Source organism: Tachypleus tridentatus, chromosome 10, assembly GCF_004210375.1.
Source record: "Tachypleus tridentatus isolate NWPU-2018 chromosome 10, ASM421037v1, whole genome shotgun sequence".
In the NCBI taxonomy this organism is placed as follows: domain Eukaryota; kingdom Metazoa; phylum Arthropoda; class Merostomata; order Xiphosura; family Limulidae; genus Tachypleus; species Tachypleus tridentatus.
In genome coordinates, this window is record NC_134834.1 from 186,484,488 (window position 1) to 186,508,498 (window position 24,011).

At 35.9% G+C, this 24,011-nt stretch overlaps 1 protein-coding gene across 4 annotated transcripts in view; it reads left to right on the plus strand.

The window, feature by feature from the left end:
* The first annotated feature begins 1,817 nt into the window (after nt 1-1,817).
* LOC143231138 (uncharacterized) overlaps nt 1,818-24,011 on the plus strand; it is a 28,140-nt gene continuing 5,946 nt past the window's right edge. For 2 of the 4 annotated variants that reach the window (XR_013016791.1, XR_013016792.1), the window contains exon 1: nt 20,061-20,954. Coding sequence is in view for 1 of the 4 variants with exons in the window: in XM_076465776.1 (XP_076321891.1) it covers nt 7,503-7,532 (30 nt within the window). In the remaining 3 variants the exon portion in view is untranslated. Of the gene's footprint in view, nt 6,277-7,339; nt 7,533-20,060; nt 20,955-24,011 lie in introns of those variants that run through there. The other 2 variants (XR_013016793.1, XM_076465776.1) reach the window with 2 other exon arrangements.

Consider the following 24,011-nt stretch of genomic DNA (forward strand, 5'->3'; position numbering starts at 1 on the left):
TTATCACACAAACGAGTAATTGTCAGATATGTTGGTGCTTTCGTTCCATATTGTCTTTACCAGGCAAGCTGAACTTCAAAGACATTTTCAAATTTCCAGTACAATTTTAGAATCATGTTTCAAAACTCAACTGTGTGTTCTCCATTCTTTTCATAGATATTTTTTCTTTTTTTTAAAACTATGAAAATCGTGCACATGGTTCACGAGATACAAATTTCTAAAGTGTGTGTACATACTTTTGAAACACCTTGTGTACAGCATTACAAATATATTGTTAGTGCAGTATTTCCCAGCTGGTGGTTCTTAAACTCTAAGGATTTTAGGAGGTAGTTCTGAGGGGTTTGCTGGAAAAACTTAGTACTGGCATCTTTTCCACTTTCCTGGTTCTACAGTTTTACCAATATTTAAATTTCTTTCTAAGTTATTAAAATAATTATGGAAGGAAATAGCTTGATTCAGAGTCAGGTATAAGACTATACTTCTCTCTTCTGTTGAGCTGAACTTTAAAGATATAGTTAAATGGTTATGTTTCCAATTAGTTTATTATGTTTCAAGAATTATATTTTGGTTTTACTGGCTGCTAACATCACAGATCTAGATTTTATTGTAAACATGTTACATGTTGTGTGTTACAGCAACTTTTTATTTACAATAAAATTCACCATGTTCCAAAGTTATTTTATCATAAAAAATTTATTATTGCTTTAAAAGTGGTGTGCTGCAAAAACTATTATTACTCAAGGGGTTCATGAAGATACGATACGTTGGGGGACTGCTGTATTAGAGGAGTGATTGCTGATGGAATTCTGAATAGATTATCACCATAACAATGTTGCTGAGAAGTCCAACATTGTTGGATGGTAATTTTAACAGAATATTTGTTGAGTATGTAATTATATTCTGTAGGTTCAATTGTCATCATTGAAAACCATCTGTTTAATCCAATGATTTTTGCAAAGTAAAGTGGATAAGTTTGGTTGTGATGTTAAATATTAGAGTTAATAATTCTGTTCAACATGAAGATGGTGTTTCTGGTGGGAATTCTGAACTTTTGCAAGCATAAGTTTATCTTGTTTTTGTTTTTACTTTGAAAAGTGAAATAGTTTACTTATATGTTAGAATTACATAGAGGGAGCATAGTTACTATTATTTAACTAATCTTCATAGGTTATATTTAATGTATACTATAAAGGAACACGGTTACCTCTCTCATGTAGTTGTTGGGAACCCTGCTCTACTTAATTATTCATGAGATGAATCATTTTTATAGATAGAAAGTTTTGTATTTAGACAATTGATAGCTGGAAATAATTGACTTACATTCTTTTCATTGTAGTATTGGAAGACTTGTTGGTTCTCATATGATGCTTGTTAAGGTGGGTTAGCTTAATAGAGGGAGATGTTTTTCTGCTGTAATAGGCACCAGCCTGTATTTAAAGTTGTTTCCAATTTCCAGCAGGTTCTTGCACCTTTTATTCCATTAAGATATTTAGTCAAATCAGTATCCTAATAATAGTCAGTATTTTTTATATCAGTTGTTAAGAGTTGAAGTGCCAATTGTTTTTTTGTCTACTGTCAGTACTGCTATGATACTATGAACAACAATTGTTTTTTTGTCTACTGTCAGTACTACTATGATACTATGAACAACAATTGTTTTTTTGTCTACTGTCAGTACTACTATGATACTATGAACAACAATTGTTTTTTTGTCTACTGTCAGTACTACTATGATACTATGAACAACAATTGTTTTTTTGTCTACTGTCAGTACTACTATGATACTATGAACAAACTGTCAGTACTACTATTGAACAACAATTGTTTTTTGTCTACTGTCAGTACTACTATGATACTATGAACAACAATTGTTTTTTTGTCTACTGTCAGTACTGCTATGATACTATGAACAACAATTGTTTTTTTGTCTACTGTCAGTACTACTATGATACTATGAACAACAATTGTTTTTATCTGTGTTAATTTTGTAGTGGAAGTTTGTGCCATAACTAACTCGTAATTTGTTTAGAATAACTGTTTTTAGTGGACAGTTTCTGAAGCCCAGGCGTATCGGCATGTTCTAATTGTTTTAAATAATTCATATTTCATTTTTGCATGCTATAGTAGTATTTTTTTATTGGCTGTCTTGTTACAAAAGGGTATATTGGACAAACTACATGTTTTCAGAACATGCAGTTTTCAGAGGAATTAACTGCTGCTAAACCAAACTTATGAATGACTCAACATATCTTGTAACGTGTTTTGATGAAAATATACCCACTTGCCCTCAGACATATGATAACTTAGTAATTGTCTTGAATATTTGTGGTGAGAATGGCAAATATATTAATTTATATTTATTTTTTTTTCTATTGTACAATTTTGAACTAAAAATAATTACAATAAGAGAAATAAGAGGTTTGAAGAACCCTATGCATTGACTGATTATTAAAAAACCTTTCTAAATGAGAGACAATAACCTTAGCTCCACCTGAGGTGTTGGTTATTCCTACTTTGATAAACTGTACATGTCTGCAATGGAAATTAGCTGAGTGTTTGTAATATATTATAACACCATAACACATAATGCTGCAAATTAGAGTTATTAAATTGTGTCTGAAGATCTCACAAAAACTAAATGGTACAATCAAAACAGTGTATTATCTAGACTTCCTATCATTGTAGCAAGTATATTTTTAAAACAGCTTAAGCAGTTACCTTGAATGGTATTGAATGAAGAATCCCATCAATATTAACATGTTAAAGAAGGTTGTGAATCGTGGTACTACTTTTGTTTGTCATTCACAAGGCTTTTTCACCCTTTACTTTAACAGTTTGACAAGTAAGGTGATGACTGAAATATATGGTACTTTTGTATAAACAATTTCACATTTATTGATATAAGGTTTTTTTTGTGAGTTTTATTACTAAAAAAGAAATCTTCAGTATTCTTGACTGAGATTATAAATATATATATCTGAATAAGATAGTCGTGTCATCTTGATATTGCAACTGTATATGTACTAATACTGTCAGGTAAGACAATAGCTAATATTTCAGTTTGAGAGCTATTTAAGTTCCATTAATTTATTATCATGGCTTCAACTAAAAAGTCTGTGTGTACTCATCATGAGGGAATAGAAGCCCAGCAAGTAATATTCTAATCTACTGTGTTGATTAATAGAAGCCCACCAAGTAATATTCTAATCTACTGTGTTGATTAATAGAACCCCACCAAGTAATATTCTAATCTACTGTGTTGATTAATAGAACCCCACCAAGTAATATTCTAATCTACTGTGTTGATTAATAGAAGCCAACCAAGTAATATTCTAATCTACTGTGTTGATTAATAGAAGCCAACCAAGTAGTATTCTAATCTACTGTGTTGATTAATAGAAGCCAACCAAGTAGTATTCTAATCTACTGTGTTGATTAATAGAAGCCAACCAAGTAATATTCTAATCTACTGTGTTGATTAATAGAAGCCCACCAAGTAATATTCTAATCTACTGTGTTGATTAATAGAACCCCACCAAGTAATATTCTAATCTACTGTGTTGATTAATAGAACCCCACCAAGTAATATTCTAATCTACTGTGTTGATTAATAGAAGCCAACCAAGTAATATTCTAATCTACTGTGTTGATTAATAGAAGCCAACCAAGTAGTATTCTAATCTACTGTGTTGATTAATAGAAGCCAACCAAGTAATATTCTAATCTACTGTGTTGATTAATAGAAGCCCACCAAGTAATATTCTAATCTACTGTGTTGATTAATAGAAGCCCACCAAGTAATATTCTAATGTACTGTGTTGATTAATAGAAGCCCACCAAGTAATATTTTAATCTACTGTGTTGATTTACAATTTGTTTGCTGTATGTTAATTTTTTTTTTCAAAGTTGCATATGAAGCTACTGTTTCTTTGGTAGGTTGTTTAAGCAGAGTATTCATGATGAAACTTTGTAGAATGGACGGCAACTGCCTGTTGTGCAGACACAGATGTAGAGGACAACATTTTGAAAGTCTTGAAGACGGAAGACTTTCGAAACGTTGTCCTCTACACTTGCGTGTCCACAACAAGCAGTTGCTGTCTATTCTATAAATACTCATCAAGTTAATGTTTCTTTAAAAAAATATACAAAAAAATTACAAAAATTTCTTACAATTTCATACACAGTTAGTCAAATTCTATCATTTTTTTCCAAGTACAAACTGGATATTATGTGAAAAGTATGTACAAGTTTTGATGTAATAAAGTCTTTGGTTCAGGTATATAAAATGAAAAGACTCGAGCACTTAACAACCTTGTCAGCTAGACAGATATAACTGCAATGTTTACTATATCATGTTTTGTGCTAAATGGACAGTGATTGAACTTCAGTGCTAAGTGTATTATATATAGTGCTAAGTGGAAGGAGATACAGCTGCAGTGCCAAGTATATCCATAGACATAGCCAACACTACAGAATGAAGGTGTCGTTTTCCAAGTAAATGTGAACCTTATTTTCAACACAAAGAATTTTATGTGATCTGAACGAAAGTCGATTATTTATTTTAAATCTCTCCAGTGGCATAGCGGCACGTCTGCGGATTTACAGCGTTAGAAACCAGGTTTCAATACCCATACTGAGAAGAGCACGGATAGCCCATTGGGTAACTGTGTGTTTAATTCCGAACAAACTTATTTTACGTTGAATGATTTGTCTGTCTGGTGAAGGTTTGACGCTCGCGCCATCTACATTATTAATGAGGAAGCTGTTCGTCTTTTTTTTTTTTTTTATGTGTGTATGATTTGTTGATTTACGAACGTGTATTGATTACGAACAGCGTATGCTATAAAAGCACCAGAAAGTAGTGCAAGATTTAGATATTTTAGAACATGGGGTTGGTTGTTCATCCCCCAAATCTGTTCTCTTGCATTATGTTCTGGATGTAGAATAAGTACATTGTTTATACGAGTTTCACGTGGGTTTGAAATAGGACAAATAAAATTTATTTATGTCTTTGATTTAATCAGATTTAATTTGTTGATATAATTCCATTTTGGTTAATTCTTCAGATAATTCTGTGTTAAATTATAAACATTTATATATGATCTGGAAGTTAACACTGGAAATACTTCATAATTAACTGTTTGAAAGCTTTTAATTCAGTATTTATGGTAAAAAGAAATGTAAGTTTGTTTTTTGGATTTATCTTTGGTCGCTGTAATTCATAAAAAAAAAACTGTGTTCACACAAGTTTTCTGTTTTACTAGATAAATATAAATTTCCCTAAAACTACAGTCTTACAATAATAAAGTTAGTAATTTCACTATATATGACTCCATAATTACAAAGGCCTTTAATAGTTATTGTGTTTCCTTTTTCCATCTATTCATCTCCTTTACCACCCTCGCTGTTTTGTTTGTAATATCATGTATTTCCAAAGCTCTCTAATATGTTTAGTATTGTACGTCACGACCAGTTTCCCATCGCTTTAGTGCCTTGTTGACGTTAGATGTTCGAGTGGAAGGGTTTTTCAGATTAACGACAGCAATATAGGATTACCGTAAAGCTTTGCTGATGTGCGAAGAAAAGTTGTTTCTGTCAGTAACCCTAGTGTCACGTGTCCGAACTATCTAGTCAGTGAAATTAAAATAAAAAGTTTTAATTAAAAATTATTTTTTCTGGGAATTTGAAACTTTTTTTTATATTTCGTATTATGTTTAACTGAAATCGATATACATAACTGAAACTGATTTTTTATGTTAAGTTTTAAAATACTAGCCAGCGTGTAATAGTATATTATCGTTATTGAATTACCTTTATCTGAAATATGATTATCTCTTTTCTCGGTTAACACGTTATATCTCGTGAACTCTGAAACAAAAAACTATAGACAGTGCAGTTAAAATGAATAGAGGATCAAACTATCATATTACTTTTACTGACTGGTTTTCAAAACTTAATAAATTTCGAAATTGGAATTTTCATTTACTTTCTTCTCTCTTTCACTTGTTTTTTTCTTCGCATGTAAAGATGATTCTTAAATAAAATATTCTTTACTGGTACATGTGTTGAGTGAGTTGTTACCACAATTACAGGGTCTAGGTGTTTGACTTGCAGTTTCGGGGTCATGAGATCGAAACCCGTCGCCGAAAAAGCCCCTTTCAGTCGCAACAGCGTTACAGCGTGACAATCGTTCCCTCTGTTCCTTGTTAAAGATTAGTCTAAGAGTTACTGACGGTAGGTAGTGTTCTCTGTCTAGTAGTCCAACAGTTGCTCACGGTAGGTGGTGTTTTTTGTCTAGGATAATTACAATTATAATTGTCTTAAGACACTAGTATTAGTCCTAGTACGTTTTTAGACACTACAAATATAATATGACAAGTATAATTAGATTAACATATTGTTCCATCAGTTTTTAAACTCAAAGTGGGCTGGCTATCAAATCCCTACCAACCGGGAGCATCGAAACCGGACTTTTAGCGTTACAGAATTTTAGTTTTATTGATGAGCCATTGGGGGAGTCCTGTCAGGCTGCTTAACTTGATAACCGTTGGAGAATTTGAACAAATAGCTTTATTTAAAAGTTACTTCAGGCATGGCCTTGTTCATATTTGGTGTACTTTGTTTAACGCTTAAGGAACGACATATTTTGTTACGATCATTTACAATTGTTGTAATTATTTTGGCCCAATGAAATGAAACGTTTAATAATCAGCAATGGTGATTTTTGAATATTACTGAGAATATGTTTTATAAAGATAATTTCAACAGAAAAATACACTTTCCTCGACAAAACAGAGGTAAAGCATGGCCACGTGATTAAGGCTACCGACTCGTAATCTCAGGGTCGCGTGTTCAAATCACCCTCACACCAAACGTGCTCTCCCTTTCAGCCGTAGGGACAGTATAATGTACGGTGAATCTCACTATTCGTTGGTAAAAAAAGTAGTCCCAGAGTGGTTGGTGATGACTAGCTGCCCTTCCTATAGTGGTACACTGCTAAATTAAGGACGGCTAGCGGAGGTAGCCCTCGTGTGGCTTTGCGCGAAATAAAAAAAAACAACAACACACGAATGAACGATCCACTAGAAAAATAAGTTAAAACGGTATTATTATTACTATATTTAAAGTAACTTTTGGATACATTTATTTTTGATTCGTTGGCCTGGTGATTAAGATACTAGACTAACGATTTGCAAATCGAAGGTCTGAATCGATTCCCTTAAGGAACATGCTCTGTAAGTCATGGGTGCATTCTAATTGAAGGTGAGTACCATTTTAAGTCCTCAGGTGGTTGATCTGTGAGCCTCCTCTTCTTATAGTGCTAAGATATCCATAAACAACCGCAGAGGTTTGAAGAAAACATATTTCTGAAAATCTCGCTCCATATACACGTTTTCTATAAAAGTACATCATAGTTTATGATCCAAAAATAGTTTGAAAAAAAAGGCTATGGCCTTAAGCGTTATTAGGAAGATGGTTCGCTTTAAAGAAAACTATAACCTATGACAAAAAGATATCTTCGAAAATACAAAGTGAGTAGAAGATGACTGTGATTGATAAATTAATAAGTCAGTTAAGAATTACAAAAAAACTTCAGTGTTAGAAATGAGAGTCGTTCCACAAAGTAGCAAGGAAGTTCTAAAGTAAGTTTATCTTTTTTAAAGTTAGACGTAGAATTGTTTGTTGAATTTTGCAAAAAAATCTATTCGAGTGCTGTCTGCGTTAGCAGTCCCTGATTTAGCAGTGTAAGAAAGGAAGGAAGGCAGCTAGTCATCACCGCCAACTAAGTAATTGTAGGATTGACTGCACATTATAACGCTCCCACGGCTGAAAGGGCGAGAAAGGAGATACTAATTTAAGAAATAAACGCAAAGCTTTCACAAATTTAGTTAACAAAATATTGAAAGTTCCTAACTGTTTATTTTCTTTGCAAGAGTAAAACGAAATCAAAAATAGAGAAAAAGCTTCATAAAAACTAGGCTTAAAAATTAGAATCATGTCATTAAAATTTTATTTTTAAAAAGCCCTATCCAATACATAATTTTCTTTGAAGAAAACAATAACCTGTGATAAAAATATTTAGCGGTATATTTGCAGACTTAAGCCGCTAGAAACCGGGTTACGATACCTGTAGTGGGCAGAGTACAAATAGCCCACCGTGTAGCTTTTGCGCTTAATCACTAAGAAACAAAACTTTTTTTTTTTCGGGAATACAAAAGCCTCAGACAATTTTATGAAATATATGCGAACTTTGATGGATATTTTTATACAGTAACAACACTAGAAACTTTTGAAGAAAGAGTCATACATTTGAAAAGTCTTTATCTTATACAAGTGTTCCATAGAGGAATGTCAAAACGTATGAACCAATATTGTTGTTGTTTTTAAATTATAGCCCATAGTTTTGTTATCTGTATGAAAATAAAATAATATAACTCCTTATTTTAATATAACAATAATGTCTAGGTTCAGATAGACTATTAATTTCTGAAAAACGACATAATTTCAGACATAAAATTTAATCAAAATAACATTTTCCGAAATTAAATCGAGTTCATATTTGTTAAATAATAGTTTGTTTCAGAATCTCGCGCAAAGCTGCAGGGAAGGCAGCTAGTTATTACCATGACTTTTGGGCTTCTCTTTTACGAACGAATATTGGGATTTACCGTCACATTATAACGTTTCCACTGCTAGGAGAGCGAGCCTGTTTGGTGGAACGGAAATTCGAACCTGTGACCCTCAGATTGCTCATAAAGCTCCCTCAGCTTAACAAGAAAGAAAGAAAGACCTGAACAAAATTATCTAAAAAGAAGCGATCACTGTGGAAATTTGATCACCTGAAAATGAAGTATTTATTGTGTTTGTTTGATCACATGAACCTGGTACTTTATGGCAGTTTACTCTTTCGTGGAAATAATATTATTATATTACCACAAAATAATAATTATGTACAATATTAACAAAGAAACTGTTAATTTAGAAAGGCAGGAAGGAGGAATCTTCAAAAGATACAAAACAAAATAGTTAAAGTGAAAATGCAATTACAAAAAAAGTATACGAAAGGTTTGAGACGTAGCGTTGACTTTATCTGAAAGTAAATATTTTCTAAAAAAAAAATATACTCTTCAAAAAAAGAAACGCAAAAGGCAAAATTTGAGACAAATTGTGAACAAGTTTATTCCGGGTAGTTCTGTATGGCATGTGTGAAACTTTCACTGCTGAACATCCAAAGTCTGCAAAGGCGAATTCCACGCTTACTAGGTGAAGTTTAACGTCACTCAACGTCAATAACGAGTATGCCCCCCGTGAGCATCAATAACTGCTTGGCATCTCCTGCCCATGGAAGCGATGAGATGACGAATCACATCCTGTGGAATGGCTGTCCACTCAGCCTGCAAAGCTGCTGCAAGCTGAGGTAGAGTCTGCGGTTGAGGTTGTCGCCGTCGCAAACGTCGGTCCAACTCGTCCCAAAGATGTTCGATGGGGTTTAAATCTGGTGATCTGGAGGGCCAGGGAAGAACGTTGATGTTGTGGTGTCTCAAGAAGACAGTGGTAGTTGGCTGTGTGAGGACGGGCGTTGTCATGTTGAAAAACGTCGTTGACGTTCACCATGATGGGTTGCACATGGGGCCTAAGAATCTCGTCGACGGTTGCGTACGGTCTGATCGGAAATCCTACGCAGCCCTGGTATGGTTGAGGCAGTAGACGTCGCAGTGGTGGTCCTATCCCGAAGGTGACGTAACCGGATGTAGCGATCTTGTGCGGGCGTGGTCACACGAAGTCTGCCAGATCGTGGACGGTCACGAGTTGATCCATGTTGTTGGTGACGATTCCATAGCCTTGTGATGGTGCTTGGGTGGACATTCACAGCTCTGGCAACATCTGATCGAGATTCGCTTGCTTCCAAGCGACCAATGGCGTTGTGCTTCAGTCAGTCTTGGCGTAACTGTATTGCGTATTGGTGGCTTAACACTGAGCTATGGAAACTGAGAACCCGTCACTTTTATAGGGATTTTGCACATGTTGCACTTGCAGAACATGCAGATCTCTCAAACAAATTTATTGGACACGCATGCGTTTTGGCGAAAAATCCGATGTTTTCCTCCGTTTTCAAAGTGCACAACTTTTATTGTCATTTTGGTCTGACAATCAGTGCCTTAACACGTGTAACATCACATACTCTGAGCTTGTAACGTTATTACATATATTTCTCTTTAAAATAACAAAAATATCCCTTTTGCGTTTCTTTTTTTGAAGAGTATATATGGGTACTTATATTTTTGCCTCGTTTTCAATGCCTCCACAACATGCAAATGCCAACCATCCTGTTAGAAAAATAAAACTGTCTTAGCTGAAGATGGCCAGGTGGTTAAGGCACTCGACTCGTAATCCGAGGGTCACGGGTTCGAATCCCCATCACACCAAACATGCTCGTACTTTTAGCCGTGGGGGTGTTATAATGTGACGGTCAATCTCACTATTCGTTGGCGAAAGAGTTGACGGTGGGTGGTGATGACTAACTGCATTCCCTCTAGTCTCACACTGTTAAATTAGGGACGGCTAGCGCAGATAGCCCTCGTGTAGCTTCACGCAAAATTCAAAACAAACCAAACTTAGCTGAAAATGACTTCCGTGCCAAAATGTATGTTGTGTCCCCTACTCGTACTGTTAAATATGGAAAACTTGATGTATGAACAGCATTGATTCCCTTTATAATCTCAAGCAATTCAATTAGATTCCCCTAACTCTTATTTTTTTTTCTAAAAATAATATCAGAGCTTCCACCCTTTCCTCATATGACAACCCCTCCATCCCAGATATCATTTTAGTATCTCTCTTCTCAACCCTTTCCACCAATTCAATGCTTTTCCATATGTAAGAAGACGAAGAACGAACACAATATTCAACAAATGTGGCCTAAGCCTATACAATGAAATAATAACTTCTTCAGACTTGTGTTCAGTATTTCTGTAGATACAACCTAAAGTCCTTTTTACCCTACCATTAGCAACTCCATACTGCTTGGATGGCTTTACAGACTGGTTGACTGTTACACCAATATCCCTTTCTTTTGTGACAGAGTTAAGGTTATTTACATCCAATTTATTGAACAAAAAAGTGCAATATTTTTCCATATATTATTATTAAAACCCATCCACTATTTATTTGTCCACCTCACTAAATGATCCAAATCAGGAGCATCCTCTTCAGAGTCAGCAACATCCAAGACCTTAACATCATCAGCAAATTTAAATAATTTATTGGCCATTCCTTAATCTGTGCCATTGATGTAAATCAAAAGGAGCAAAGATCCTAATACTGAGTCCTGAGGTACCCCATTTGTAACATTAATCCGGGTTGACTGAACTCTATTTGTAACAACCCTCTGCTTTCTTCCATCCAGCCACTCTGCTATCATATTTCCTAACTTATCTCCAATACCTTTAGATACAATTGTTTTTACAAGCTCTTTACCTGACACTTTGTTAAACACTTCCTGAAAATCCAGATACACCAAATCTACACCTTTGTCTTCGTCTACATAACCAATAACTTTTCCAAAGAATGTAAAAAGATTTGTCAGGCAAGCGATGAAATAAAAATTCATGATGACGAGAAAACCCACTTGTAGAGAAAATTATATATTTAGAAATGGCTGGTATGGATAGAGAAGGTACTTACAGAGGAGCGAACAACGTTTCAACCTTCTTCGGTCATCGTTAGGTTCACAAAGAAAGATAGGGTTACTGACCAGTAGCTGACCACATGTTTGAAGGCGGTTGTGTAATTGAGTGTAGGAATGTAGAGGGCGTGCCTAGATGTTGGATATATTTATTAATATATAGGTATAAAGGTGTTCCTGTGTACTGGTTTATTTTGGGCTTGAGTTGTGGTGTAAGTAAGATATCTTTAATTTTACATTTATGTTTGTTTCTTTATTTGGTATTTGGGTGTTTCTATGGTTATGTTGTGTGTATTTGATTTGCAGTGTTCGAAAACGTGTGAAGGTAGCTTTTTGTGTTCTTTGAATCTGGTTTTCATTTTTCTACTTGTTTCTCCAGTGTGGGCCCGGCATGGCCAAGCGTGTTAAGACGTGCGACTCGTAATCTGAGGGTCGCGGGTTCGGATCCCCGTCGCGCCAAACATGCTCGCCCTTTCAGCCGTGGGGGCGTTATAATGTGCGGTCAATCCCACTATTCGTTGGTAAAAGAGTAGCCTAAGAGTTGGCGATGGGTGGTGATGACTAGCTGCCTTCCCTCTAGTCTTACACTGCAAAATTAGGGACGGCTAGCACAGATAGCCCTCGAGTAGCTTTGTGCGAAATTCACAAAACAAACAAATTCTCCAATGTAGAAGTCATGACAGTTATCACACTGTATTTTATAAATAATGTTGGTGTCGTGTTTGTCAGTGTAGTTTTTACATAGTATAGACCTCAGTTTTGTGCCTGGTTTTTGAATAAATTTGGTATTAACTTGAATGTCATAGTTTGTTACTAGTTTTTGCCAAATGTTGGTTATTTTTCTGCTGATGTTGGGAATATATGGTATGCAGCAGTATATGGTTTTGTGATTTTTTAAATCGTGGGATATATTTACTTTTGTTAGTTGATTTTGCTTTCTGTCTAGGTGTGTGCGTATAATATTTTCTACGGTTTGGGGAGGAAACTAATTGGTGTTGATGAAGTATTGTTTTATTTTGTCTAATTCGTCGTTAATTTTATCTGGCGAGCATAGTTTTATGGCTGTGTTTATTTGGTTTCTTAGTATGTTGAGTTTTTGTTTTGTTTCATGTGCTGAGTCCCAAGGAATGTATAGTCCAGTATGGGTAATTTTTCGGTGGATTCCTGTTTTAAATTGTGTATCGTTCAACATACATAAACAAACGTAAAATTAAAGAAGCCTTACTTATACAACAACTCAAGCCCAAAATAAACCAATACAAAGGAACACCTTTATACCTATATTAATAAACGTATCCAACATCTAAGCACGCCCTCTACATTCCTACACTCAATTACACAACTGCCTTCAAACATGTGGTCAGCTACCGGTTAATAACCCTTCCTTTCTTTATGAACCTGAAGATGACCGATGAAGGTCGAAACGTTGTTTGCTCCTCTACCAGTGCTTTCTCTACCCATACCAGCCATTTTTAAATATATAATTTATTAGGCAAGGTTTTCCTTTAGTGCAACCATAATGATTATCCAATAACATTTTAAACTTTATTAAGTGACCTTACAATACATCTTTTAACAGGCTTTCCAAATCTTATCCCAGAACTGATGTAACACTAATAGGTCTATAATTATTAGGATAATTTTGTCACCTGCCTTGGAAAGAGGAGTGCCATTAACTAAGTTCCAATCCTCTGGTACCTGGCCACTGTTCAAGAACTGACAGAAATAGTAGTAAGTGGTTTCCATGTCCAGTCTTTAACATTCAAAATATAATGTAATTAGGGAGCCGCAACATTACCTTAGCAAACAAGATGTATGTGTCACACAAATACAACGTACAAGGTCTTTGGGGTGTCAACGGTCAGTTTTCAAACCTACACAATAAAAATTAGGTTCGATTCTCCGTGGTTGACAGATAAATTATTGTGTAGACCTGGATTAATCAAACAACATGAATAAGGCAGTGTTTTCGCTTAATGGAACATTTTCATTAGCAAGGGTTTAATGGTATGAGTTCTGTTATTTTCGTTATATATAAGGTTGCTTCTGTAACAAAATAAAAGCATCTTTTCGACATGAAAAGAAAAGTTGTTAAAGATATATATTACGTATCTAAACCTGAAGATCCGAATCTCGAATAATTGTACAAGTCTTCTGAATAGGGGGCAGCACAGTATAAAGCTAGGCTCCGTATTTTACCTAACATCATGCCCAAAGTTGGACTATCAGTGATACTCTGTCATACTGTGGTGATTCGAATCGGGATTAGTTGTTGTTTGTTTTTTTTTTTTTTTGAGGGGGGGTTCTTTTAATGTTGTGGGATTCAATCCGGGGACATTTTTTGTTGCTGTCCAATATCTTGGGATTCTGGACAGAAATATTGTAGTGCTATGCTATCTCATGGGATTCAAACAGAGATGGAACACTTTCACGTTGTGGGATTTGAGGATCGCAAACAGACTAAATGTTTCTCTACAACATTAGTTTATTACTATAATGATCATTTACTACTGTTTTAACATTTAACGTTGCAAAACATGCTTCCATTTGTGAGCGTGTTACAATAGTGACAACCAGTCTTCTTATTCGTTTTAAAAGTAGCCGTGGATGGTGATGTCCAGTCGCCACCCCTCTCGTCAGTATCACGAAATTAGGGACAGCAACACCTGAACCTTGTGGTCTCTCACTTGGCCGTTTGACCTGTGTGCCCCATAAGGAAAATATTGAATTACTGATGAAATACATCAACTAAAAATATCACAACGATTTGTTTTCGACACGATTACTTTCTTCATTTGCTTATGACTCGAGTGTAGCCATGTGTGTAGTATCTACACTTTGAATCCGAGTACTCATGGTTATGAGTACTGTCGTCACGAAATCGAGTTTTGCAAATTGGACCCTGGGTGCGTTATAAGAGTGGCGAGCGAATCCCACTTTTCAATTAGACTACACAGAAGTAGGCATTTGGAGCTGGTGATCAAAAGCCTTCCCTCTAATCTTGGGGCCGATCTAAGTGTATATTTGGATTTAACTGTCACTCTTATAACGCGCTCACGTTTCCAAAGTGTGTAGCTTTGTGCGTGCAGTAACGGAACGCGAATTTTAACCACTATGCCACGCTCAGCCCTGCTATTTATTTATCCAGAGTACTAGCTTTAGTCGGCTTCTTCCGTAAACATATAGTAGCTACATCCACGTGGCAAGGATACTGACTTGAAACAGTTTCTGATACGGGCGGTACAAAAATTGAGCGACATGAGGTCGAAGTGCCAGTAGCAGCAGAAAGTGGGTTACTTGGTCACTTACTCTTGTCAGCGAATTTCTACGTCTTTAAATAGGTCAATGTCGCGTGGTAATAATACACCCCTTGGATATTCAAATAACTGTCATGTAGTGTCAGATTTGTTCACTAATGTTGCTAGATATTATAATCACTAGTTTGTTACTAGTCCTAGGGTGTCAGGTTTGTTCACTGTTGTCAGATATTATAATCATTAGTTTCTTACTAGTCACGTAGTGTCACGTTTGACAAGTATTCTTGTTAGATATTGTAATCACTAGCCAGTTACCAGTCATGTAGTATCACGTTTGTTCAGTATTGTTGTTAGATATTATAATCACTAGTTTGTTACTAGTCATGTAGTGTCACGTTTGTTCAGTATCGTTGTTAGATATAATCACTAATTTGTTACTAGTCATATAGTGTCACGTTTGTTCAGTATTGTTGTTAGATATTATAATCACTAGTTTGTTACTAGTCGTGTAGTGTCAGATTTATTTTTTGCAACTTGTCTCAGTGTATGATTAGGTTCCTAGTGAATAAAAATTTATTCAAAATCACTTATTATTGATGATAGTAAACCAATTAATAATCGGGAGGTGTACAATGTGTCACAACATCGATATCCGGACATAAGTTCTGGGATTGATTTTTTTAGAATAATTAAAAGTTGTGAAGTGTTACTGTGGTTCTATTAACTCGTCGTTTTTCTAACGCCTTACATAGGGAGGTGTTCATGTCACCAGAAGAAGACTGCCTTGGACTGATCTTGAAATTCAAATACACCCACATTTTACCACGAAGTGTGTGTTTATCACATGCCCACCCTTTATCTTTCCCAGGTACTTCCCCTTTTCCTTCCCAACTCAGCCCGGCATAGCCAAGCGTGTTAAGGCGTGCGACTCGTAATCTGAGGGTCGCGGGTTCGCATCCCCGTCGCGCCAAACATGTTCGCCCTTTCAGCCGTGGGGGCGTTATAATGTGACGATCAATCCCACTATTCGTTGGGAAAAGAGTAGCCCAAGAGTTGGCGGTGATGACTAGCTGTCTTTCCTTTAGTCTTACACTGCTAAATTAGGGACGGCTAGCACAGATAGCCCTCGAGTAGCTTTGTGCGAAATTAAAAAACAAACAAAGAAATCTTCCTTACTCTTTTCATGAGTGTGCATTTCTTAAATGCACTTTTTTTCCTGATCTGTCATAACTTATTATTAGGTGGCGGTAGCGATAAAATTTAACAATCTTTTAGGTTTTTTTATGTCTACTTGTGTTTCTGTTGTTAAGCGCAAAGCTGAGTAATGGAATATCTGTGCTCTGTCCACCACAGGTATCGAAACCTGGTTTCTAGCGTTGTAAGTCCGCAGATGTGCCTCTGTGCCACTGGAGGGCAGTTTGTAATGTTAACAAGTATTTCTGAGGGTTTTTTTTTAGCAAAGCTTGTCTGGAATCGAATTAGAAGCATTTTCAATAGGTATAATCACGATTCTTTGAATTTCTATTTGCATTTTCAAATGAAATGGCTGATAGATAGGTAACGAACAAGCCAAACTCAACTAACACGAACAACAACACAAGTATACTGCGGTCGTTTACGAACTGAAGACGTTAAAATTCATGGCTTGATTTGGTTTAATTCAAACAAATGAACTGAAAATCTAACAGATACGAAGAGAGGTTTCACATCGTTTCAAAGAAAAGAGGCCCGGCATGGCCAGGTGGTTAAGGTACTCGCCTCGTAATCTGAGGGTCGCAGGTTCGAATCTCTATCACACCAAACTGTGCTCGCCCTTTCAGCCGTGGGTGTGTTATAATGTTACGGTCAATCCCAATATTCGTTGGCAAAAGATTAGCCTAAGAATTGGCGGTGGGTGGTGATGACTAGCTGCATTACTTCTAGTCTTACACTGCCAAATTAGGGACGGCTAGCGCAGATAGCTCTTGTGTAGCTTTGAGCAAAATTCAAAATAAAGCAAAATTCAACGTCTGACATGGAAATACGAACGAAATCTTTGAGTGTTCGCGCGCAAAGACTTTATCAAGCCACAACTTATCACTTCGAACCAAGTGTGTAAGATATAAAGCTGAGAAAAACGGAATGAAATTTCCATATTCACCACTTTCAATCAGAATGATCAGGCATGGATGTGTACCATGAGAGATCTGTACCTTGACCCGATTTTTCTCCCACCAAGAGATTTATTAGCGGAAGCAGAGGACATTTTAATCGCGAAACGTCAATATCAACAGTTGGAAGGCCTCATCTGAAGGCTTATAAACATTTAAATAATTTGTTGCTTCTCTGAGCTAGTGGTCTGATAAGACGAACACATGTTCACAGCCAGTCGGCCTTGGCCCGGTCAGATATTGGTTCAAGTACTAACGTTCTGACAACAATTCAGCAAGGTTAACAACTTCAATAGCTTATGAAGCTAAGTAGATTGGTCCTTGAGTCACCAAAAACCTGGAGGTTTTTTCACTGGCGCGCGCAAGGGAAAGGAAGAGAGGATTCCATAGTCCCCGGAAACCACAAAGTTTAATCCATTTGAGATCGTCAATGTTTTTGGAACATGTATATGACTTTTGTTTTCGAAATACACTCATGAGTAGTTTATTTAGAAGGAAAAAAAAAAGAGGTCTTTGAAACCCATTTAGATTTCCTCTGTTTCAGGACCCACGTTTTAAATTCCTGCGCGAGTTTCTGTTGTTATTTAAACAAAGCTATAAAACTTTGAAAAAATACGTTTAAATGAACAAAATCATCCAACGCTGCACATATTACCATAGATTTTTAACCCTATTTCTATAAGCAATATCTATTAACGTCAAAGTTAATAAACATAACTGGATAGATGGTTGTTACAGGTAACAGGTGAGTAACATTGCTTTTCGTGTTTAAACAAATCTGGAAAATTGTCCAGTTTAAAGTTAAGATAGAATAACACTTTAAGTTTACAATTATAAAAAACAAATGTTTTTTTCTTAAGCACAAAACTAAGGTTATCTTCACCGTGTCCATCACAGTTATTGAATCACGTTTTTAAACGTATACGCCCACGGACTTGCCGCCATGAATATTAGTAACTTTTTACATGTGTGTGTGTGTGTGTTTACAAACGATAAGTCTTACCATTAAACCAGACAAACAGATCTTGGAACACACCGTAATATACTGTATGCAATGCGGATATTAAACCGATAACTTAGCGACGTCTATATTTCTACAGCAAGAACTGAGGTCATGTTAATTGTAACTACGACTTTTTATCCGCTGAAAACTGTCTTAATATAAGACATATATTAAAATGTCTTAATATAATTACATTATATTATTATATCATATATTTACATTATACTATTATATTATATTACATAATTACATTATATTAAGTCAATAAATTATTCATAATAATGTTTTTTTACAGAACTAAAGTAATGCCTAATGTATCAGAAGGCCGGAAACAGTTACAATCAAAGATTGATATGAATGTAAGTTTTAATGTGTTTTTGTAACCTTCGTTATTAAGAAGGGTCATAATAAATACATGTCTCTTCTCCAAGAAACCTCTCGTGAATTAATCGATTGTCAACGCGACATCCCTTTACACAGTAGTTTTACTGCTACCACAAAATAGTGTATGTGTGCTACAAGCGTTTAATGATTAATTCATTCAGGGTGTGATTTACTAATACACATTTCTAATGGTGTCATGGTAATTAATCTCAGCCACCACAGCAACGTCCTGCCGGGTGGATTAGGTAAATGAAATTAACAATGAAACAGACACGTTAGAATAATTTTCCCCCTGACGGTGGGAAACCGAAATAAACGGAATAAAATTTTGTTTGTTTTTGAATTTCGCACAAAGCTACTCGAGGGCTATCGGTGATAGCCTTCCCTAATTTAGCAATGTAAGACTAGAGAGAAGGCAGCTAGTCATCACAACCAACCGCCAACTCTTGGGCTACTCTTTTACTAACGAATAGTGGGATTGACCGTCACATTATAACGCCCTCACGGCTGAAAGGGCGAGCATGTTTGGCGCGACGGGGATGCGAGCCCGCGACCCTCAGATTACGAATCGCACGCCTTAACACGCTTGGCCATGCCGGGTCAGGAATAAAATTAAATAGTATTAACTTATCTCAAATGACTGTTTTACGACTTAAAAGAAAGAAAGAAAAATAATGTCTTTCACCACTTTTTTCCAAGCAGTTATGAAAATACAATCACGTAAAACAAGCATCATTATTTTAGATACACTTATAAAATGACAAACAAAGCAGAAAGTTACTACAATATATTTTATCAAATATCATATATTTTAAGCGACCTAAAATATGAGGTTCGATTATCCGCTGTGCAATCAATTGTTATTCCACTGATCTACACTCTTTGTTTTCTTATTATATTATACTTAAAGAAAGAAAACACAAAGGGATATTGTTTTACTGATCTGCTTGTGGCTCAGCGTGAAGCTTGAAGAGTTTATAACTTTCTAATTACGGGTTCGATTCCCGTAGTGGGTACAGCGCAGATAGCCCACTATATAACTCTGTGATAGAACAAGGAAACAAACATTTCTTAACTAATTTTAAATACCTATCTAACAACAAAAAAACGCTTCATAAGCCTGAGAAAAAAAGCTTAAACTTTGTCGTTTTTTTTCTAACCAGTTTTCTAAATTATCAACATATTTAATACAGGTAATCTTCACTGATATAAATTATGAATTTTAGCATTATAAGCTTCGAAGTTATCGTTGAGCCACGAGGTGGAAGTTATCGTAATTAATTTGTAATAACTTACTAGTTGAGAGTTTAATATGGTTATGCTACGTTCAGTTAACCAAGTTCAACCACACTTTAATTTTATAAGTTTATCACTTTGTTAATCTGTTTTGATTTTGAAGGCTTCTTCCCTTATGTGAAGAAAATGTAAGACACTCTTGTAAGACTTTATTTTATAGCAAAGCCACGATAAGTTCACTGTCGCGTCCACCGTGAGGAATATAAACCTGGATTTTAGCATTACAAGACAGGAATTATTCAAATACTTTGTGCCCCAAAATCTTTTGCTGAATTATGATTAGGAAACTTGCATTAGATCAGTATAATATGAAGATAACTGTGGTTAGATATGGTCTAAACATGTGCACGGGAAATCAACAACAAAAACAGATTTACTAACCCATGCTAATGGCCGTTGTTAACATCAAAAAATCCTTTTTTCAGAACCCACCAAACGTTATTGCGCATTAAATGTTCTTGTAAATCCACAGTCTTTAATGAGAAGTTGCAATATTTTATCGAATAAACAATAAATATAACAACAATCAATCCACGATCTTTAATGAAAAATTGCAATATTTTATTGAATAAACAACAAAGATCACAACAGATCCATAATATTTTATAAAAATTTGCAAAATTTTATTGAGTTGACAACAACAGATCCACGATATTTTACTGAATAAACGACAACAACAGGAACATTGTTTTCTAGCTAACTAGAATGAAAGATGTACTAAACGGTAACAAACGAAGTCAGGTACGGTATAGGCCTAAATCTGAGTCATATAAGGAAATCTCTACACTGTATAACAGCAATGGCAAAGTTCTGGTCATGACCTCCATGGCGGGAAAATCCCTCCTAACTTGGTATCGTAACAACTTGTTCTCCTCGCGGATCATGGAAGTCCAGCCTTGAAAAACTCAGTCATGTCAGAAACTTTTCGCTGCCATTCCTCTGCAAGCGGGAATAAAACCGGTAGCTGGTTTAGGTTTTCTCGATCTGCAGCTTACGTGGTTTGAGTCTCTCCTTCTTCCTCTGCGACTTCCAACTAATTGGTCTGATTCCAAACTGTGTGAAGCTGTGGGAGTGTTAAGCCTTAATGTAGTAGATTGAGCTGGTCTACAAACTGAGCCAAAGCTAATTCACATCACCCAAATTTACGTATTACTGAGCACAGCAACGACTTCGCAATGGTAAGTTGGTTTTTGTTTTCTGATTTGAAGAATTAGTTTTAAGTGTTAGCAGATGTCACTACTCATGAACGTCCACGACCTAAACAGCGATAATAGTATAATACTTGACTTTAAATAAAATAAAACATTAATATTTTTTAGGTAAAATACTAATAAGATGTGTATTTTTTTAAATTATATACAGGAGTTATTGTTGTAATTTCTCTCATAAATACGCTATGGGTTGTCAGGACGTGGTCACCGCGGGGATGTGGATCTTGGATTTTAGTGTCATAAGTCATTAACATATGTATTATCTAGTGAATACGTTTGTTTCTACACAATCACAAAGCAAAATATTGTGATATCTGTGATGTGCCCACCAAGGGTATCGAAACTCTGTTTTTAGAATTAGAAGCCTACAGATTTGCTGCTGCTGTACCACTGAGAGGGATGGACTAATAAATAAGTTCTTTCTCTTTTATATATTCCTGTTGGGTCAGATATACAAATGTATCTCAAGACTGGGTATTGAAACTTTCTCGTCATCACAGGTCAGATATATGTATGATCAACGTACACGAACCTGCCCTCGTACAATTTGTTAAAAATTATTATTTTAATATTGTTTGAATATCTATTTCATTACGAAAGTATAAACGTATCTAGTGTTTTGGATGGATTTTTTTCACACGAATTGACCTCACAAAGTCCCCGTATGACGCCATGATGTCACACAAGTTTACAGCGTTTACCGCTAGAAGGCAGCCTTCTTGTGATACGAAACTAATAGTTTGTTTAACTTTTTCTGGACCCTATTACTTGTACCGTAACGCGGTACTTTATAATAAATAAAAAAAAAACAATTAAAATTATTAATAAAGATTTCAACTAAACAATAAAAGCAATTTATGAGATCGATATCCAATATAACGACGGCATGGGTAGATTGTTAAGGTCGCGGGTTCGAATCCCCGTCACACAAAACATGCTCGCCCTTTCAGCCGCGAGGGCGTTATAATGTGACAGTCGATCCTTATATTCATTGGTAAAGGAGTAGCCCAGGAGATCGAGGTGGATGTTGATGACTGGCTGTCTTCCCTCTAGTCTTACACTGATAAGTTAGGGACAACTAAAATAGGTAACCATTCTGAAGCTTTGCACAAAATTATAAAACAATAAAACATAAGAGTAGAAAATCAGAAGCCTTAACATGTTCTACAATGTAGCAAGAGTGCACCTGCTCTATAATGGAACAAGAGTTCACGTGCTTTAGAATGTCACAATAGTTCGCACGTCTTCTACTTTGCAGTACTTTAGGTTACTTTGTTTTAATTTTTGTGGGAACTTGAAACCTGACTGTCTAGAATAGTTCACGTCATAGTGTCTAATGTATTTCGTTATTGTTTTCTTAACACCGGTTTTTATAGTTCGTTGAAGAAAACCATTTCTTATTTATTTTAATTTGTGGAAAATTCACGGGTCTTTTTTTATAAGAATCAAGTTCCCAGAAAATCAGTAACATAACTATTTCATGAAAGTCGTGACTGGTAGGATAAACAGGTTTAATCAAACATTTCGTAAACCCGTCATCCCTCACATTCGCCTTTTCAGTTTTTGAAGGCGTTATTATGTTAGGGAAAATTAGCAGAGATAGCCCGGGAGTAGCTTTGCGTGAAATTCAAAACAAACCAAACCGCTAACACAATATCCACGGGCATAGCTGAAATGAAGTTAAGCCAAGTTAAGGTTATGTTTAACGTGATTAAAATTAAATCACTGGCGAGAAAAATAAAAATTCCGCAAAGACTGTAGTTTGTCTTGGACGAATCGTACAACATCCTTAAACCAGTAGAGAAAGGTTTGTTTTTGAATTTCGCGCAAAGATACACCAGGGCTATCTGCGCTAGCCGTCCCTTATTTTGCAGTGTAAGACTAGAGGGAAAGCAGCCAGTCATCACCACCCGCCGCCAACTCTTGGGCTACTCTTTTACCAACGAACAGTGGGATTGACTGTGACATTATAACGCCCCCACGGTTGAAAGGACGAGCATGTTTGGTGCAACGGGGATTCGAACCCACGACCCTCGGATTACGAGTTGAACACCTTAACCCACCTGGCCATGCCGGGCCTTAGTAAAGAAGAGATGTTTGTGCTGAAAGTGTAAGAACCAAATCTAAATGTCAGCTGGCCAACACAATGTCAAGGAGAAAGGAACAAATGAACCTAACTCTCATACACTATCGGTTCTAAACACTGACCAGAGATTGACGAAGGTGTCAACATAATATCTCATCTTGCGTTGCAAGATGGAAATGATTTTCATATATACAGAGTGCCCAAGAATTACCTTAATAAATAATTTTGTTAACCCTGTATAACAGCACTATAGAAACTGAGGTATTTCCTCTAAATGGAGACATTTATGTCTCCAATGGCACAGCGGTATGTATGCGGACTTACAACGCTAGAATCCGGGTTTCGAATCCTGGTGCCTCAGTGGTATGAAGGCTTAAACACTAAAAGCTGGATTTCAACACTTACAGTCAGTCGGCAGAGAATAGACAAGGAACTGTGCGGTTTTACGCTCAACAACGAAACAACAAACATTCAAATGAGGATTTTTAATCCTACATATCGGATTTCGATAAGTACACAGAGCCAGTTACGTAGTTTTGCAGTTAAAAACCAAAAGACAAAATTCAACTGAGGGTTTATAACCTTAAATATTCAGTATTAATACCTGTAATGTGTAGAGTACAGATAGTCCGTTGTGTAACTTTGCGCTCAACAACAACAACAAAAAAAGGAAACAAACATTCGACTGAGAGTTTATAACTCGAAATATCGGTGTTCGATATCTGTGGTGCGCAGAGCACAGCTAGCCCGATGTGTAGCTCTTATCGTAATGACATTCACCTTCGAATTGTACATGTCGAACGTGAATACTGCTAAGTTTACAGTGTAAGAAAAAATAAAATAAAATCATCTGGAAAAAAAACGATTTTGTGAAAAACAGCTCTCGATTCACGCCCACAACTGTACGGAAGTTGTTAACAAGAAATGCCGGAAGACAA